Raw genomic sequence first — 20,893 nt, 5'->3', positions numbered from 1 at the left:
ATTACATAAATTTATTGAAGACTCTTGTTGGCATATGGAAGAAGGCAAGGAAGGGAGAGGGGGTTGGGGTTATTATTTGGAAGGGGAATCCCCCTCCATAATAACTTTAGGTAACAAGTCCCTCTCTGGGGTTACTTCCCTTCTTTGTTGTTTAATGGCACTAGGACCAGCTTGAGAGTCACTGGACCCCTGTTGCACAAAATATCTGTCCAGAGAGGTCTGTTTCTGGTGTCTCTAAGATTTGTCTGAAGTGGGACAAGGTTCTGTCACTGAACATGTCACATATATGGCTTGTTTCGGCTTGGTCAGGGTGGTATTTTTGCACAAAACTTTTGCACTTCCCTCCACTTCGCACAAATGCCCTTAATCACTGAAGAAGGCACCTTCTTCCCTCTCTCTACCTCCTCCCCTTAAGCAATTTCCTCAACTGCAGTCTGTTGCTGTTTGAGTTGAAGGTCTTGCAGCTCTTCAGTGGTTAGCTCTTCCCTGTGGTCCCCACCAACTCTTCCACATCCTCGTCACTCACATCCAACCCCATGGACTTCCCCAATAACATTATTGATTCCACAACAGGCAGAGGCTCAACAGAGTCAGCCTCAAACCCTTCAAAATCCTTCTCTTGGACACTGTCTGGCCACAAATTTCTCCAAGCAGAGTTCAAAGTCCTGAAAGTCACTTCCTGCCAAGCCTTACCTATAAGGTTTATGCAATGGAGGATATTGAAGTGATCTCTCCAGAACTCTCTTAGGGTCAGTTCCATGTCCGAGGTCACTTCAAAGCACCTTTGAAACATTGCTTTGGTGTAGAGTTTTCTGAAGTTAGAAGTGACCTGCTGGTCCATGGGCTGGATGAGAGGAGTGGTGTTAGGGGGTAAGAACTTCAGTGTTATAAAACTGAAGTCCCTAGACAATTGGTCTTCCAAGTCTGGAGGATGAGCAGGAGCATTGTCCATTACCAGGAGGCACTTGAGCACAACTTCTTTTCCAGGAGTTATTTTTTTCACACTCAGGCCAAACACATCATGGACCCACTCTTTGAAAATTTGCCTTGTGACCGCATGTGTTATTAGCTTTCCACATCACACAAACCATACCACGGGTGGGGTTTGAACCCATGGTCAGAGAGTCTCAAAACTCCAGACCGTCACGTTTGCCACTGGGCCAGCTAGCTCCAGTAAGATTCATCCAACTAGGTTCAAACCCCACCCATGGTATGGTTTGTTTTCAATCGTGTCATTACAATTTCGTGAGTCACATCACACAGTTTACTCTTGAAAACATTGTTTTTCTTGAACACTCTGGGATTTTCAGAGTGATACACCAGTAAAGGCTTCACTTTGAAGTCCCCACTAGCGTTGGCACAGAACAAGAGAGTTAGCCTGTCTTTTATAGGCTTGTGTCCTGGCAATGCCTTTTCCTCCTTTGTGGTCCTCTTTGGCATTTTCTTCCAAAAGAGGCCTGTTTCGTCACAATTAAACACTTGTTGGGGGAGGAATTCTTCAGCCTCTATGTACCCCTTGAATTCATGCATGAATTTTTTAGCCGTACGTTTGTCTGAACTTGCAGCCTCACTGGTGGCCTGGTGGCTAAAGCTCCCGCTTCACACACGGAGGGCCCGGGTTCGATTCCCGGCGGGTGGAAACATTTCGACACGTTTCCTTACACCTGTTGTCCTGTTCACCTAGCAGCAAATAGGTACCTGGGTGTTAGTCGACTGGTGTGGGTCGCATCCTGGGGGACAAGATTAAGGACCCCAATGGAAATAAGTTAGACAGTCCTCGATGACGCACTGACTTTCTTGGGTTATCCTGGGTGGCTAACCCTCCGGGGTTAAAAATCCGAACGAAATCTTATCTTATCTTATCTTATCTTATCTTAACACTGTGTATGCCACTACGCTTCTTGAATCTGTTGAACCAGCCTCTGCTGGCCTGAAAATCACTAACAACAGCACTCGTTCCAGGTATTTTCTTTACGAGATCTGCATGTAAGTGCCTTGCCTTTTCACAAATGATCGACTCCACAACACTATCTCTCGCTATTCCAGGAGCAGCTTGAGAAAATTGACTGCTGTTTGGAAAATCTCCCAACTCGTGCCCCAAACATCTTACTACTAGGAGATTTCAACCTTGGACACCTAAAATGGAGGAGTATAGCAAACAATGTTTTAGCAGAGATCACCCCGGGAGGCAGCTCAGATGAAAATTCACACACACACACACACACACACACACACACACACACACACACACACACACACACACACACACACACACACACACACACACACACACACACACACACACGCGAACTATTAAATCTCTGCAACAAGTTTGCCTTAAACCAGCAAATAGTAGAGCCTACAAGACTAGAAAATACACTGGACCTCATCTTCACTAACAATGATGATCTGATACATAATATAGCTGTATCAAAAACAATTCACTCAGATCACAACATAATAGAGGTACAGACATGTATGCACAGGACTCTGAACCAGCAAAATGTGAGCAGTCATGAAGGTCTCTTCACGAAATTCAATTTCAATAAAAAAAAAATCATACAGTGGGAACAAGTAAACCATGTCCTAAATGAAGCAGGCTGGGAAGATATCCTAAACAACACGGACCCGAACATCTGCCTTGAAAAAATGAATTCTGTGGTTCTTGAGATCTGCTCAAGACACATTCCATAAGAAAAAAAAAGCGAAGATGTAAACTAGAAAGAGAGAGACGTTCCCTATACAGACAAAGGTGAAGAGTCACAGAGCTGCTGAGTGGGCACAATATATCTGAAGTACGAAGGGAAGCACTAGTCAATGAAATTGCAAATATCGAACTTAAGCTGAAGGAATCTTATAGGAGACAAGAATCACAGGAAGAACTAAAATCCATAAAGGAAATTGAAAAAAAAAATATACTTCTTCTCTTATGCCAAATCTAAGGGAAAAACAACATCCAGTATTGGGCCCCTTCTTAGGGGGGAGGGGACATAGATGATAGCCAAGAAATGAGTGAGATACTAAAGTACCAATATGAGAAGGTCCTTGATCTGTATTTCCTCGAACGCAAGCGAGGTGGCTGAGGTGGATGGTTGTGGATCATTGGCTGAGGTGGAAGGTTGTGGATCATTGGCTGGGATAGATGGTTGTGGATCATTGGTTGAGGTGGAAGGTTATGGATTGTTGGCCGAGGTGGATGGTTGTGGATTGTTGGCTAAGGTGGATGGCTGAGGCTCTCACACTAATTCCGATGGTTGTACTAGAGTACTGAATAATTATGTAATCTGTGTGTTGTACCTGGCATTACAGCTAATAGTAAAGCATCATCAGCTGCACTAGATTGTGTTTCAGATCAGTGCTTCTGGATTACTCAGGGTCTTCTTCACCGACCAAATTTACAGCTTTGCCAATAATATGGAATGGTTCATGTAAATGCTGCAATGTTAACTGTTTTTCTGCAGGTTCTTCCTCATCTTTGTCTGTTATCTGCCTCCCTTGTATCTGGGCATTGAGCTCTGCCATCATTTCCTTTGGACTTTTTTTTTTCCTGATTATCTTCTGAGAGCTCATTCACATCTTTCTGCATATCTTTGAATCTCTCACCTGTGTAATCTCCTTGTTACTTGAACAGTTTCCTGGACTTGGTTCTCAACTGAAGGAATGCCTGTGAAAGTATTTACCCCAGCCTCCATTTAATATTGATTCCATGCACTTTTGACATAAATGATAACATCTGTGATGTTAAATTTACACCAGAAGTCTAGCACTCCCAGACCTGAGTCATCATCTGTTGCTCTGATAAGTTTTTGCATCATATTTTTTGAGTGACTGCATTTAACCCTTTCAGGGTCCCCAGGCCCTCTCCGAGACTTGTTCTCAGGGTCGCCAAATTAAAAAAAAAAATTTTTTCTTATGAAAAGATAGAGAATCTTTTTCCGATTATAATGACACCATAAGTATGAAATTTGATGGAAAACTTACGGAATTATGCTCTTGCGAAGTTAGCGGTCTCGACGATGTTTATGCATCGGCAATTTTGCCCACTTTGAGCCCTATTTTCGGCCAATTCCAGTGTACTAGTCGACAGAAATCATAACGATTTCGCTAGAACTCCATTTTTTGTATCGAATGAGTACAAGAAACCACCCATTTACCGATTTCAACTATCCAATAGAGTGGTCAGAATTTAGCAATTTTGCCAGTTTCACACAAATTTCAAAAGATGCCAATTTCCAAATAGGGTTCAAAATAAGCAAGAAAGACATTCCTGGCACTATAATAACAAGTTCTCCGTTCGTTAGTCACATCCCCAGGCCCCTCTTATATTTCTTTGGCTTTCCACTTTGAATTTTTATTCTTACAAAAAATAGAAGATTTACTGTTATGCAGACTACTGCGTTAGTGTAGAAATGGTATAAATAATATCAGCGCACTTGTGGAAGAATATTAGACTGACCAGTTGACGTGTATTGGACGCTTGGCATGATTTGTTTACTTTTGAACTTTGGTAAAAATCGAACATTTCTGCTACTTAGAGCTCAATTTCAAGGTACTTTTCATTGTAAAACCAGTCAAAATCATCTCAATTTCTGTAATATGTCTTCCATTCTATAAAATGAGACCAGGAAAATTAGAATACAACAATAAATACCATACAAAAATACAGTGGACCCGCAGCATACGATGGCATCGGCATACGATACATTTTAACGCAAAAATTTTGCCTCGCCACACGTTTAAAAACCTGCCACACGTGAATCGTCTGGAACACGTCCCACGTGTGTCCTCAGCTGCCCCGTGCATGCCAGTGTTTACAAGCCAGCCAGTGCGGTCGCATCCATGCATACAATTAGTACATTTCATATTATCACAGCGTTTTTAGTGTTTGTACCTGCAAAATAAGTCACCATGGGCCCCAAGAAAGCTTCTAGTGCCAGCCATGCAGTAAAAAAGGTGAAAATTACTATGGAAACGAAGAAAGAGATACATGTAATTGCTAAGTACGAAAGTGGAGTGCGTGTCTTGGAGCTGGCCAGGTTGTATACCAAACGCCAATCAACCATCGCTACTATTGTGGCCAACAAAATGGCAATCAAGGAAGCTGTTCTTGCAAAAGGTGCAAGTTTGTTTTTGAAACAGAGATCGCAAGTACTCGAAGATGTTGAGAGACTGTTATTGGTGTGGATAAACGAAAAACAGATAGCAGGAGATACCATCTCTTAAGCGATCATATGTAAAAAGGGCGGGAAATACGTACTATCGTACCACGGTCAGCTGTTGCTGCACCACCGTCAGCTGTTGCTGCACCACAGTCAGCTGCTGCTGCACCACCATCAGCTGTTGCTGCACCACAGTCAGCTGCTGCTGAACCACAGTCAACTGTTGCTGCACCACGGTCAGCTGTTGCTGTACCAGTCAGCTGTTGCTGAACCACGGTGAGATGCTGTTGCACCACGGTCAGCTGCTGCTGCACCACAGTCAGCTGCTGCTACAACATCATTTGTTGCTGCACCACGGTCAGCTGCTGCTGCACCACAGTCAGCTGCTGCTACAACACCATCATTTGTTGCTGCACCACGGTCAGCTGTTGCTGCACCAGTCAGCTGTTGCTGCACCAGTCAGCTGTTGCTGAACCACGGTGAGCTGCTGTTGCACCACGGTGAGCTGCTGCTGCACCACGGTGAGCTGCTGCTGCACCACGGTGAGCTGCTACTGCACCACGGTGAGCTGCTGCTACACCACCATCATCTGTTGCTGCACCAGTCAGCTGTTGCTGAACCACGGTGAGCTGCTATTGCACCAAAGTCAGCTGTTGCTGCATCATGGTCAGCTGCTGCTGCACCACGGTGAGCTGCTGCTACACCACCATCATCTGTTGCTGCACCACAGTCAGCTGTTGCTGAACCACAGTCAGCTGCTGCTGCACCAAAGTCAGCTGTTGCTGCATCATGGTCAGCTGTTGCTGCACCATGGTGAGCTGCTGTTGCACCACAGTCAGCTGCTGCTACACCACTGTCATCTGTTGCTGCACCATGGTCAACTGTTGCTGCACCAAAGTCAGCTGTTGCTGCACCACGGTCAGCTGGTCCTAGTGGCATTAAAAGAAGAAGGGAAGTAACCCCGGAAAAGGACGTGCTACCTAAAGTCCTAATGGAACTGGAGCCCCCTTCTAAACATTAACAACTTCCACACTCTCCCCTCCTCCCATCCCATCAGTCATCACCAGATCTTCAATGAAAGTAAGTGTCAGTGTGTGTGTATTAAAATTAATATTTCATGTGGTAAAAAATAAAAAAATTTCATACTTTGTGGTGTCTTACACGGATTAATTTGATTTCCATTATTTCTTATGGAGAAAATTAATTCGCCTTACGATAATTTTGGCATACGATGAGCTCTCAGAAACGGATTAATATCGTATGCCAAGGGTCCACTGTACAATGCAAAGTCGCTGTTTTAATCCAAAAACACGGTCAAAGGTTTTTTTCTCATTACGCACTGTGTGTTGCAGGATTTTTTTTTATACTGCACACACTGACCACATAGACCCATTCTTTCATATGTAGGCCTACCAGCTTTCACTAGATTTGAGGGTGCTAGAATTTAGGCGTACTAGTATGTCAAAAACCCTGGGGCGTAAGCTGTACTAGTACGGCCGAAACCCTGAAAGGGTTAAATATATTAATAACTCTTCCATCCAGGGTCATGTCAGAGATGTTAAGTTTGGTTGTAAAAATATGTTTGCATGTTGGTGCATATCTTCCAAGAATTTTGGGTGAGTATGGGAATTATCAAGAATAGAGGAAACTTTGAATGCAAGATTCTTGCTGAATAGGTAAACTGGAATTTCTAGAATGAAATGATGCTTGAACCAGTTAATAAATATAAGTACTGTGTCATCCATGCTGACTGGTTTGATCTCCAAATAACTTGTAATGTGGTTTTATCTGTACCTTTCAAAGCATGGGGAGTCATGGAGTGGTAAATAAGTGTGGGTTTACACTTAAAACTACCTAACATATTGCTGCAAAGTAGCAAGCTGAAGTGATCCTTTGCTGCCTTGAATCCCTGTTCAATTTTCTCTTGCTTGCTGATGTAAGTTCTCATTAGCATCTACTTCCAGTAAAACTTCATCAGCTTAAACACTTGCTGTGAGTCATAACCACCCTCAAATAATTTCCTCTAATTCAGCATGGAAATTCTCTGCAGCCATGTGGTCAGAACCACCACCTTCACCAGAAAATTTAATATGCATCTAGTCACACATTTTGAACTTATGGAACCAGGCAGTACTCAAGAAGCACTCTTGTTCAGGCCTTCCTTCCTCATTGCACACTGCTTTATAGTATTTTATTGCTTTTTCTTTTAAGATGATGAGAGAAAATTATTCATCCTTTCTGGTTTACTGCTCAAGCCACTGAGTAACTTTTCTGTCTTATTTAGCTGTTGTGACCTATGTGTCATTCTTTTCAGGCAATCGCAACCTGGGTTACTCGGTGCACAATCTCATATCTTTGCCTTCTTCCTAATTATATGAATTGATGCCTCATTCAGTCCATAGGCTCATGGCATCTCTATCACATGTGCACCACCCTTAAGCTTTTGTAATGTCTGGTTTTTTTCAAAACACCAAAACTTTCATGCATATGCTTCTTTTTTGTACTTCCAGTCTGTCCCATTCCTCTTGAGTGCTATGATTAGTCTCCTGAGATGAGATGGGATGATGATAAAATTGAAAATTGACTCACTAACACAGGATAAGTATGATATTGGACATGTATGCACAGAGAAGTGAGTACAGTGGAACTTCGGTTTTCGTATGCCCTAGTATGTATGTAAAACTATAGTTATTCTCTTTAAAATGTATTTTTTGTTAATATTTTTGGGTGTCTGGAATGGATTAACAAAAAATACATTTTATACAAAACTATAGTTTTACATATAGACTAGGGCATATGAAAACCGAGGTTCCACTGTACATTAAGCAGGCTTAATGTTAGATAGAAGGGAATAAATCTGCAGCATTGCATATTTCCCCCAACCTACATTTACTCTGTGGTAGATGATAAATATGGCATTTTCAAAGAAAATATGCTGGAATTTTTCAGCAGCGTTAAAAAAACTGATAATTGATCACATATTAATCAATGATCTACTGTATATATGTATGTACAGTAGATCATCGATATGATCTTCTGTACATATGTACAGCCTCTCCTCACTTAGCAACGTACTCATTTATCGACACCTCAGACTTATGACGGGCTCTCTCACCAGTATGCATGCTTAAATAATGTATAATATAGCTGATTTCTTCTAATCTGTTTATTACAATATACAGTACACTAGTGTATAAACATTTAAAAATATACCAGAAATGTTATAAATGATGCAAAGGTGACATTAAAACAATATCAAAGACAGTTGACACAAACCCACTTCCATTATAGTATGCTCTTCACTTAGCAGTGAATTCATTTACCGATGTGGTCTTAGGAACGGGACTTCATCGTTAACCCTCTAACTGTCCAAGCATAGATCCATGTTTGCGTGTGTAGCGCTCCGCCCTTGATTTTCTCCATAAGAAAGAATGTAAAAAATGTAGATCTATGTTCAGAGCGCTACGCGAGCAAACGTAGATCTACATTTGGACAGTTAAAGGGCTAAGTGAGGAGAGGCTGTATATGTATTCCAGTATACAGGAGGGCTTTGCACATACAACACCTGTTTTGGGTGTTCAATGTTTTCGTTGGCTTTCAATTGAGCCATTGTTCCACCCACCAGTGATTATCACCAGCGGATGGAACACAATGAATAATGGCTCAGTTTGAAGCCAGCGAAAATGTGAACACCAAAAAGAAGGTGCTATATAAATTTCTTCTAAAAATGGTGTTACATCGAAATAGATGATTTTCGAATCAATTTTCCCCATAAGAAATAATGTAAATTCAATTAATCCGTTCCTGACACCCAGAAGTATTAAAACAAAAAATTTTTTTAAATGAAATATAGATGTAGTACATAAACAATACAATGGGACATGATGAATGAAACATTAACAGCATAACACTTACCTTTATTGGTGATTCTTCTTAGTGTATGGAAGACTGGAGGAGGAGAGAGATTGAATTACTGTTTGGAAGGGGAATCCCCTTCCATCAACACCTCAGGTACCAAGTGCTTTTCTGGAGTTACTTTTCTTCTCTGTTTCTTAATGCCACTAGGACCAGCTTGAGAGTCGCTGGAGTCCAGTCTCGCAAAAAAACTGTCCAGAGAGCTCTGTTTCTGGCATCTCTTTAAAACTTCCAAAAAAAATTGGGCCAAGACTCTGTCACTGTACAAGTTGCCGATATGGCTTGCAACATCCTTCTCAGGGTGATGTTTCTCCATAAATCTTTCCATCCTACCCAACATTTCAAAAATCTCCTTAATTTCTGAAGAAGGCACCTTCTTCCATCTCTCTTCCTCCTCCTCTGCAGCAAGATTCTGAGCTGCAATCTGTTGCTCCTCCTGCTGAAGCTCTTGCAGCTCCTCAGTGGTTAGCTCTTCGCAGTTTACTCTTCATAACATTGTTTTTCTTGAACACTCTGGGATTTTCAGAATGGTACACTAGTAACGGCTTCACTTTGAAATCCCCACTAGCATTAGCACAGAATATGAGCATCAGCCTGTCTTTCATAGGCTTGTGTCCTGGCAGTGCCTTTTCTTCCTGAGTAATGTAGGTCCTCTTTGGCATTTTCTTCCAAAAGAGGCCTGTTTTGTCACAATTGAACACTTGTTCAGGTTTCAGTCCTTCAGCCTCTATGTACTCCTTGAATTCCTGCACATATTTTTCAGCCGCTTTTTGGTCCGAACTGGCAGCCTCACCATGCCTTATCACACTGTGTATGCCAGTACGCTTCTTAAATCTCTCAAACCAGCCTTTGCTGGCCTTAAATTCACTCGCATCACCACTAGTTGCAGGCAATTTCTTTACCAAATTGTTAGGCAACTGCTTAGCCTTTTCACAAATAAGCGACGTCATAGGACTATCTCCTGCTAATTGTTTCTCGTTTATCCACACCAATAATAACTTCTCAACATCTTTGAGTACTGGTGATCTCATTTTTGTCAGCATATTTACCCCCTTTGCAACAACAGCTTCCTTGATTTCCTTTTTCTTGGCTATGATGGAAGATATGATTGTACGGGATTTGTTATTCATGTACATCCTGGCCAGTTCGCCCACACGTACGCCACTTTGATATTGTTCAATGATGTTTTTTCTTAAATTCAATCGTATTTCTCACCTTCTTTACCAAAGGCTTGGCACTAGGAGCTTTCTTTGGAGCCATGGTAGCTTATTTAGCACTTGCAAGCACTAAAATGAATGGAATATTATGAAATATTTCGTATGAACACATGAGGGGACTGTCGCTCACTGGTATACAATGGCACACTGGCTGGGAAGGGAGGACGATGCGGCTCAGAGCCGTGAGTACGCGTCCAGGATGAAAGACGATTAGCGAGTTAACGGACCATTTGCGAGCCAATGTTTAGACGAAATAACGGGACTATTTTCGAAATGGACGACTTTCAGGCTGGAAGATTATTGAGGGACCACTGTATATGTTAGTGTAAACTTGTTATCTAGTATTTATATACATTTAGAAGTGGAAAAAAAGGGTGTTCCACTTTACGGCGATTTCAGTTTTACGGCGGTAGCCTGGAACCTAACCTGCCATATAAGTGGGGCCCTTCTGTATGCAGGGCCCTCCTTTATAGCATTTGATTTTCTCTACCTCTGTTGTTGATCATTGACCATTTACAGTTTATATTCTCCTTTATTATTGTTTAGTCTTGCAGGGTATCAGTTAAATACAATAACAAAAAGTTTATCATATTTAAACATTGTTATTGAAATGAAAAATTGTGTTTTGCTGTCTGATTTTCATGAAACTGTTATTTTTTAACAAATAATCTATTATAATAATTTATTAATGCAGTTAAACTTGCCTAAAACTTACATTTAACTTTTTTCTTTGTAGATGGGGCCTTCTAAAGGAGGTGGTGATGCAGGAGGTGGAGAAGGAGGAGGTGGGAGAGAGACAGAAGGTCAAGATATAGGAGGAGGAGGGTGTACCCCAGGGCAGGATCTGCTGTCATGGTGCCAGACAGTAACACGCAGCTACAAGGGTGTCAAGATCACCAACATGACCACCTCATGGAGGAATGGCCTCGCCTTCTGTGCCGTTGTCCACCATTTTAGACCTGACCTCATGTGAGTACCTGAGGTCTGACCTTATGTGAGTACCTGAGATCCGACCTTATATGAGTACCCAAGGTCTAACCTCATGCGAGTACCCAATGTCTGACCTCATGTGAGTACCTGAGGTCTGACTTCATGTGAGTACCTGAGGTCTGATCTCATGTGAGTGCCTGAGGTCTGACCTCATGTGAGTGCCTGAGGTCTGACCTCATGTGAGTACCTGAGGTCTGACCTCATGTGAGTACCTGAGGTCCAACCTTATGTGAGTACCCAATGTCTGACCTTATTTGAGTACCCAAGGTCTGACCCTATTTGAGTACCCAAGGTCTGACCTTATTTGAGTATCCAAGGTCAGATCTTGGAGTACCCAAGGTCAGACCTTATGTGAGTACCCAAGGTTTGACCTCATGTTAGTACCTAAGGTCTGACCTTGTGTGAGTACCTGAGGTCTGACCTTGTATGAGTACCTGAGGTCTGACCTCGTGTGAGTGCCTAAGGCCTGACCTCAGTATTACCTTCATGAGGAAGTGTCTCCTGCAAGGAAGGCATTAGATGTCGGTTATGTAATCTTGATTAAAATAATTGGAACTGCTATCCCTTTCCTTGGATCAAATCTGATTGCTTTCCATTTTCCAGGTGCTGCATGACCTTCAGTACTCCCCCATTAATGCTTCAGTATCAGTGGGAAGCATATTTTTTGTGATATATGGAGTCATTCTACATTGTTATGTAGTTTTTAATACAAGTTTTAGAAACATCCCAAACAACAACACTGTAGCACAAACTTTTTAATTCTTATTTCCTCTCAGTTTTCACACAGGAAGATACTAGCGAAATTCCAGAAATAAGAAATTATGTAGAACAGGATGATAATAAACTATGCAAAATTAGGGTAACTAGTGACATGGTCCTCAGACAAATAGAGAAATTAAAAATGAACAGGACGATAATAAACTATGCACAATTAGGGTAACTAGTGACATGGTCCTCAGACAAATGAGAAATTAAAAATGAACAAATCTCCAGGCCCTGATGAACTGTTTGCAAGGGTTTTAAAGGAATGTAAAGAGGAGTTTTGCAATCCTTTGGCTAGTCTTTTCAGCATATCACTACAAACTGGCATAGTGCCAGACAAGTGGAAAATGGCAAACGTAATACCTATTTACAAAGCAGGAGACAGGTCCTTAGCTTCGAACTATAGACTAGTAAGCCTTACCTCCATGGTAGAAAAATTTATGGAATCAATAATTGCCAAGGCAATTCGTGGCCATCTTGAAAGGCATAAATTGATTAATGAATCTCGGCACGGTTTTACTAAGGGGTGTTCCTGTCTTGTGAATTTACTGGCTTTTTCCACCAAGGTATTTGAGGAGGTTGATCATGGTAATGAATACAATATTGTGTATATGGACTTCAGTAAGGCTTTCGATAGAGTTCCACATCAGCGGCTATTGAGGAAAATTAAGGCACATGGAATAGGAGAAACTTTTTCCTGGGTAGAGGCATAGTTGACAGATAGTCAGCAGAGAGTTTGCATCAGTTGGGAGAAATCAGAGTGGGGGCATGTCACGAGTGGTGTTCCACAAGGGTTAGTGTTGGGCCCTTTGTTGTTCACAATTTACATAAACGACATTGATGAATGAATAAATAGCGGCATAAGCAAGTTTGCTGATGACACAAAAATAGGTCACCTAATTCGTTTTAATGAGGACATTAGAGCACTCCAGGAAGATTTGAATAGACTGATGCAGTAGTCGGAGAAGTGGCAGATGCAGTTTAATATAGAAAAATGCAAAGTTCTAAACATTGGACAAAAAAATAATCGTGCCACATATAAACTGAATAATGTAGATCTTGTATATATGTTGGTAGAATTACCGACAATATGTAAAATAAAAGGACACAAGTGCAACTAATGTGGCATTAATGTAGATCTTAATATTACTGATTGCAAAAGGGATTTGGGAGCTCTGGTTAGCAGTAATCTAAAACCAAGACAAAAGTACATAAGTTTTCGCAATAAAGCGAACAGAATCCTTGGCTTCATATCAAGGAGCATAAATACTAGGAGTCCTCAGGTTGTTCTTCAACTCTATATATCTTTGATTAGGACTCATTTAGATTATGCTGCACAGTTCTGGTCACCATATTACAGAATGGATATAAATGCACTGGAAAACATACAAAGGAGGATGACAAAGTTGACCCCGTGTATCAGAAATCTTCCCTGTGAGGATAGACTGAGGGCTCTGAATCTACACTCTCTAGAAAAGCATAGAATTAGGGGGGATATGGTTGAGGTGTATAAATGGAAAACAGGAATAAATAAAAGGGATGTAAATAACACGCTAAAAATATCTAGCCAAGACAGGACTCGCAGCAATGGTTTTAAGTTGGAAAAAATTCAGATTCAGGAAGGATATAGGAAAGCACTGGTTTGGTAACAGAGTTGTGGATGAGTGGAACAAACTCCTGAGTACCATCATAGAATCTAAGACATTGTGTAGTTTTAAAAATAGGTTGCATAAATACATGAGTTGGTGTGGGTGAGTGAGAGTTGAACCTGACTAGCTTGTGCTAATAGGCCTGATGCCGTGCTCCTTCCTTAAGTGGATGTGACCAGACCTGACTAGGTTGGTTATTGGTTTAAGCCAGGAGATGACTTGGACCTGCCTCACATGAGCCAGTAGGCCTGCTGCTGTGTTCCTTCCTTCTTATGTTCTTATATATATGTATATATACTTTAAGTAACTATGTAGTATATCATATTAACACCAGTAAATGCAATGACAGTTTTAATACATAAACAGAGAGCAGGAGCCACCAAGAACATTGAAAAAGTATGATAGCAAACTCTCATTTTTTACATTACATTATCAGTCTTTTTACCAAGAGTCTTGAGTCACAGTTAAATATCAGTGTTTGCTGAGCAGGATGGCTTGCTGTAAAGATATACAGACTCAGTGAAGGTATTGTCACAGTTGTTGTCAATTTGGTCCAGTGTGTTTATGTTTTACAACACTGGGATAAATATTGCATTATATTTTTCACTCTTTAATGTAGCAGACTGAGAAATATTATATAAGCTGAGATCCTAATAAACCTTCCATTAGTAATTTTACCCTACATTTTTACTGGATGCTAATATATGTATTATATAAACTGCATCTATGTCTGTAAAGGATGAATGATATATTTCTATCAGGTAATCTTATTCCTCTCAACACTAAGTTTAAAATGTGTATGTGTTGAATTAAGCACCAGCAAAAGTAACATTGTTTCCTCAGAGACTATGACAGCCTGTCTCCACAAGATGTGAAAGGGAACTGTAAAAAGGCATTTGAAGCTGGCGAGAGATTAGGAGTGACTCGCCTGATTGAGCCACAAGACATGGTCATACTCACAGTGCCTGATAAATTAGCTGTCATGACTTACCTGTATCAACTCAGGGCACATTTTACAGGTATACCTCTTGAGTACTTTATTCATATCTCTTCATATTATTGTAATAATTCATATATTTTTCATACTTTCGGTCATAGAATCTGGCTTTCAGTATTAAAATTTCAATCAGTTTATCAACACCAGGTTTCACAGAGCAGTAGAGCCCCAACCTATGACGTTAGTGCATCCCCCAAACTTCATTATAATTTGAATGTTTGGTACTTACCTGGAGGGTGTTCTGTGGATCAACACCCCTGAGTTGGAACCTGTTTTCCCATAAAAAAGTGTAAAATATATTAATACATGTATTCCAAAGTCCAAATTTTTCATATCTAATACAGTATCAGTTCATTTTCCTCCCCTCAAATTTTTTTTTTGCTTTTTCAGTTGTATATGCAACAAAATAATATTTCCACGGTGCATACATATTAATTTTACAATTAAATATTATAAGCAAAATATTTACCAATACATACATACATTTCTTTACCTTGAATGTTGATCCTGTCTTTCTCATTGCACAGGATGTTTCTTGCTTGACTCACGAAATTGTAATGACACGATTGCAAACAAACCATACCACGGGTGGGGTTTGAACCCGCGGTCAGAGTCTCAAAACTCTAGACCCAGTGGCTAACACGACGGTCTAGAGTTTTGAGATTCTCTGACCGTGGGTTCAAACCCCACCCGTGGTATGGTTTCTTGCTTGCTTATTTTAAGCTTTGTAAGTAGTCCTTACTGTTGGAAGTGCAAACCACTTGTTTATAAGTAATTAAATGATTTTAAAACCCAGTGTTGCAAGTGTGAAACATCATAACTTTAAAGGTTGTAAATTGGAGCTCTACTGTACTATGATTTGTTGGCAATTAAAGTTATAATGGATAAGGATGAAAGTATGTTGTGCTATAGCCCCTCACATAGTCCATAATGTGGATTAAGAACTTGTTGCTATACCACTTGGCATGGTCCATGATGTGGATTAAGAACTTGTTGCTATACCACTTGGTGTAGTCCATGATCTGGATTAAGAACTTGTTGCTATACCTCTTGGTATAGTCCATGATGTGGATGAACCTTGATTTCTTCCTTGTCACTCTTCCCAACCAGGTCATGAACTGGAAGTAGCACAAATAGGAGACACTGCTGCTGAGTCTTCGTACACCATAGGAAGACTAGATACTAACTCTGGCGATGATGACATTCTCAACCTCCGGTCTCATGACGATAACTGTAATTTACAACGCCTCTCTTCCCACCTTAGTACACCAGGAGAAAATGAAAATGACAACAGAACAGTGGAAGCTAGAATACGACGGACCTCGGAATCAAGTCAAAGTTCTCAAAAGTAATTACTGGACAGTTTTTACATATATTAAATTTCTTAATTTTTTTGTGTTAAAGATCTAAGACTACGTCAGTTAAAGCATGATGTTTTTGTGTGTATGTATGAGAGTATATTGTGGCACCAACACTCATATATGGGTGTGAAGCATAGGTTGTAAATGCTGCAGTAAAGAGGAGGCTGGAGGCAGTAGAGATGTTGTGTCTAAGGGTAATGTGTGGTACAAATATTATGCAGAAAATTTGTAGTGTGGAAATTAGGAAGTGTGGAGTTATTAAAAGTATTATTCAGAGGGCTGAGGAGGGGTTATTGAGATGGTTTGGTCATTTAAAGAGGACAGAGCAAAATAGGATGACTTGGAGGGTGTATAAATCTGTAGAGGAGGGGTAGGTGTCATTTTAGGAAAGGATGGAGGGAGGGGTAAAAGAGGTTTTATGTGCAAGGGGGTTGGACATAACAACAGACATGTGTGAACATGTTAGATAGGAGTGAATAGAGATGAATGGTTTTTGGGACTTGACGAGCTGTTGGAGTGTGAGCAGGATAATATTTTGTGAAGGGATTCAGGAAAACCAGTTAGCCAGACTTGAGTCCTGGAGGTGGGAAGTACAATACCTGCACTTTAAAGGAGAGATTTGGGATATTTGCTGTTTGGAGTGACATCTAAACTGTCATACCTGAGTCCCTCTGCAAAAACAATGATTAAGTGTGAATGACGGTGAATGTGTTGAATGAGGGTGAAAGTGTTTCTTTTTTGGGTCACTCTGCCTCGGTGGGAGACAGTCAACATGTTAAAAAAAAATTGTGTGTACAAGTGAGAGAGCTTAATGTAGGAGACCTTGTTGAAGTGGGAGCAGGGAATAGATGCAGTCTTTAATAGGAAGGAGCAAATGATAGGTGCAGTCTTTAATAGGAAGGAGCAAGGGATAGGTGCAGTCTTTAATAAAAGGCAGCAAGGGATTGGTACAGTCTTTAATAAGAGGGAGCAAGGGATAGGTGCAGTCTTTAACCCTTTCACTGACTGTGCTGTAGTACTATGACTTTGAGGTCACTGTCAATGCCATAGTAATATGCCATGAGCTCAGCTCGCTCAGATATGCTGTGAGTGGTAAATTTGGGTATAGATATGAGAGAATGGGTCTGTGTAATAAATGTGCACCATATAAAAAAAAAAATCCTGTGCCACACAGTGCGTGAGGAAAAAAATGGCTTCAGTGTTTTTGGTTTAAAACAGCAAATTCGCTGTACATTTTTGTATAGTTTTTATGAATATATTCTCAGTTTCTTGGTCTCATTTGATAGAATGGAAGACATATTACAGACAGAGATGATTTTGATTACTTTCAGGATTGAAAATAGCTTGAAATTAAGCTCAAAATAGCAGAAATGTTTGATTTTTAATGATATTCAAGAGTAAACAAATCATGTCTCATCTAATACACATCCAACTGGTGGGTCTAATATGCATTCACAAAAGTGCTGATATTATTTATATTATTACTATTACATTATTGCATAACAGTAAATCTATTTTTTGTATGAATAAAAAATCAAAATGGAATTCATGTGTAAAGCCTGGGAATGTAACTACTGAATAGAGGAAATGTTATTTTAGTGCCAGGAATGCATGCATTGTTTATTCTGAACCCTTTTTTTGAAACTGACATATTTTGAAATATGTGTGAAATTGGCCAAGTTACCAGTTTCTCATCACTATTAGATAGTTGAAATAGTTGATTGGGCAATTTCTTGTGCTCAGTCGATAAAATGGAAGACATATTAGTGAAATAGCTAAGAATTTGGTCAACTGGAACAATGTAATTGGCCTAAAATATGACTCAAAGTGGCCAAAATCACCGATGTATAAACATCGCTGATGCAGCAGAATTCTCGAAAGCATAATTTTCAGTTTTCCATCAAATTTCATACTTTGTTATTTTTTATTTTTTTTTTAACAAGTCGGCCGTCTCCCACCGAGGCAGGGTGACCCAAAAAAGAAAGAAAATCCCCAAAAAGAAAATACTTTCATCATCATTCAACACTTTCACCACACTCACACATTGTCACTGTTTTTGCAGAGGTGCTCAGAATACAACAGTTTAGAAGCATATACGTATAAAGATACACAACATATCCCTCCAAACTGCCAATATCCCAAACCCCTCCTTTAAAGTGCAGGCATTGTACTTCCCATTTCCAGTACTCAAGTCCGACTATATGAAAATAACCGGTTTCCCTGAATCCCTTCACTAAATATTACCCTGCTCACACTCCAACAGATCGTCAGGTCCCAAGTATCATTCATCTCCATTCACTCCTATCTAACACGCTCATGCACGCTTGCTGGAAGTCCAAGCCCCTCGCCCACAAAACCTCCTTTACCCCCTCTTTCCAACCCTTTCGAGGACGACCCCTACCCCTCCTTCCTTCCCCTATAGATTTATATGCTTTCCATGTCATTCTACTTTGATCCATTCTCTCTAAATGACCAAACCACCTCAACAACCCCTCTTCTGCCCTCTGACTAATGCTTTTATTACTCCACACCTTCTAATTTTCACACTCCGAATTTTCTGCATAATATTTACACCACACACTGGCCTTAGACATGACATCTCCACTGCCTCCAACCGTCTCCTCGCTGCTGCATTTATTACCTTCAGAAAAAAAAAGATTCTCTACCATTTCATAAGAAAAAATAATTTTTTTTTTTAAATTCTTGGACATTGTGGACAGGTTCTTCTCTAACTAATTTATTCATTTTCTTCAGTGAAGCTTTTGTGGCTGTTGATCACAATAAAGAATTTGATATTATTTACTTAGATTTTAGTTAGGCTTTTGATAGAGTTCTGCACCGAAGACTGTTAAAGAAAGTGGCAGCTCATGGCATTGGGGGAAAAGTGCTCTCATGGATCGAGTCATGGGTCACAGACAGGAAGCAGAGTGTGTCCATAAATGGGGTTAAATCTAAGTGGGGATCTGTAACAAGTGGCATTCCACAAGGATCAGTCTTGGGCCTGTTGTTATTTATAATATATATCAATGATCTTGATGAGGGAATTACTAGTGAAATGGGCAAATTCGCCGATGACACAAAGATAGGTAGGATAATTGATTCAAACATAGATATCAGGGAACTTCAGGAGGATTTAGACAAACTCTATTCTTGGTCAGAAAAGTGGCAGATGCAGTTTAATGTAGATAAATGCAAGGTTCTAAAGCTCGGGAGTGTCCATAACCCTAGCACTTACAAGTTAAATAATGTAGAACTTAGCCATAAAGATTGCAAAAAGGTCTTGGGGGTTATGATGAGCAGCAACCTTAAACCAAGACAGCAATGCCTAAGCGTACGTAATAAGGCAAATACAGTGGACCAGCCATAAAGATTGCAAAAAGGACTTGGGGGTTATGATGAGCAGCAACCTTAAACCAAGACAGCAATGCCTAAGTGTACGTAATAAGGCAAATACAGTGGACCCCCGCATAATGATTACTTCCGAATGCGACCAATTATGTAAGTGTATTTATGTAAGTGCGTTTGTACGTGTATGTTTGGGGGTCTGAAATGGACTAATCTACTTCACAATATTTCTTATGGGAGCAGATTCGGTCAGTACTGGCACCTGAACATACTTCTGGAGTGAAAAAATATCGTTAACCGGGGGTCCACTGTAGATTATTGGGATTTATATCAAGAAGTGTAAGCAACAGAAGTCCAGAGGTTACACTGCAGCTCTATACCTACAAAATTAGTAAGGCCTCACCTAGATTATGCAGCTCATTTCTGGTCTCTATATTACAGAATGGACATAAATTCGTTGGAAAACATTCAGCGTAGAATGACTAAATTAATACATAGCATTAGAAATCTTCCTTATGAAGAAAGATTGAAGACTCTTAAATTACATTCACTTGTTAGACGAAGAATGAGGGGAGACATGATCAAAGTGTATAAGTGGAAGGTGGGTATTAATAAAGGGAACATTAATAAGGTGTTGAGGATATCTCTCCAAGAGAGAACCCGGAGTAATGGATTTAAATTAGACAAGTTTAGATTTAGAAAGGACATAGGAAAGTATTGGTTTGGAAATAGGGTAGTTGACGAATGGAACAGTCTACCTAGTTGGGCTATTGAGGCTAGGACTTTGGGTAGTTTCAAATTTAGGTTGGATAAATATGAGTGAGAGGGGTTGGATTTGAGTGGGACTTACAAATGAGTGGATAGAGTTTTTTTTTTTTTTTTTTTTTTTAAAAAAGTCGGTCGTCTCCCACCGAGGCAGGGTGACCCAAAAAAAGAAAGAAAATCCCCAAAAAGAAAATACTTTCATCATCATTCAACACTTTCACCACAATCACACATTATCACTGCTTTTGCAGAGGTGCTCAGAGCATAACAGTTTAGAAGCATATACGTATAGAGATACACAACATATCCCTCCAAACTGCCAATATCCCAAACCCCTCCTTTAAAGTGCAGGCATTGTACTTCCCATTTCCAGGACTCAAGAGTTATCAGAGCTTATTTCTTGGGTAGCATTAAAAATTGGGTTGGGCAAATGTTTTGTTAGTGGGATGGATTGTAAAGGACCTGCCTAGTATGGGCCAACAGGCCTGCTGCAGTGATCTTCCTTTCTTATGTTTTTAAGGACAGTGAAAGGGTTAATAAGAGGGAACAAGGGATAAGTGTATTTTTTAATAAAAGGAAGAAAGGGATACTCAGTTTGAATGGGGAGAATAAAGTAGGTTACTCCCCAGTGAAGACAGTCTTACATACTGTGTCAGGACATATGAACATGTCTTCTTACAACTGCAGTCTCCATGCACCTAGAAGTAAATAGGTATCTATGAGTTACCTGACT

At 40.3% G+C, this 20,893-nt stretch overlaps 1 protein-coding gene across 1 annotated transcript in view; it reads left to right on the top strand.

The window, feature by feature from the left end:
- Positions 1–20,893, top strand: part of Ehbp1 (Eps15 homology domain containing protein-binding protein 1) — a 488,549-nt gene that overhangs the window by 423,078 nt on the left and 44,578 nt on the right. Inside the window, exons 11-13 of the mRNA XM_070098683.1 lie at positions 11,028–11,260; positions 14,536–14,711; positions 15,800–16,037. Of these exons, the coding sequence (XP_069954784.1) occupies positions 11,028–11,260; positions 14,536–14,711; positions 15,800–16,037 (647 nt within the window). The remainder of the gene's footprint in view (positions 1–11,027; positions 11,261–14,535; positions 14,712–15,799; positions 16,038–20,893) is intronic.

The sequence above is a fragment of the Cherax quadricarinatus genome, chromosome 63 (genome assembly GCF_038502225.1).
Source record: "Cherax quadricarinatus isolate ZL_2023a chromosome 63, ASM3850222v1, whole genome shotgun sequence".
In the NCBI taxonomy this organism is placed as follows: domain Eukaryota; kingdom Metazoa; phylum Arthropoda; class Malacostraca; order Decapoda; family Parastacidae; genus Cherax; species Cherax quadricarinatus.
Note: the sequence above shows the minus strand (reverse complement) of the source record. Positions and strands in the feature narration are given on the sequence as shown.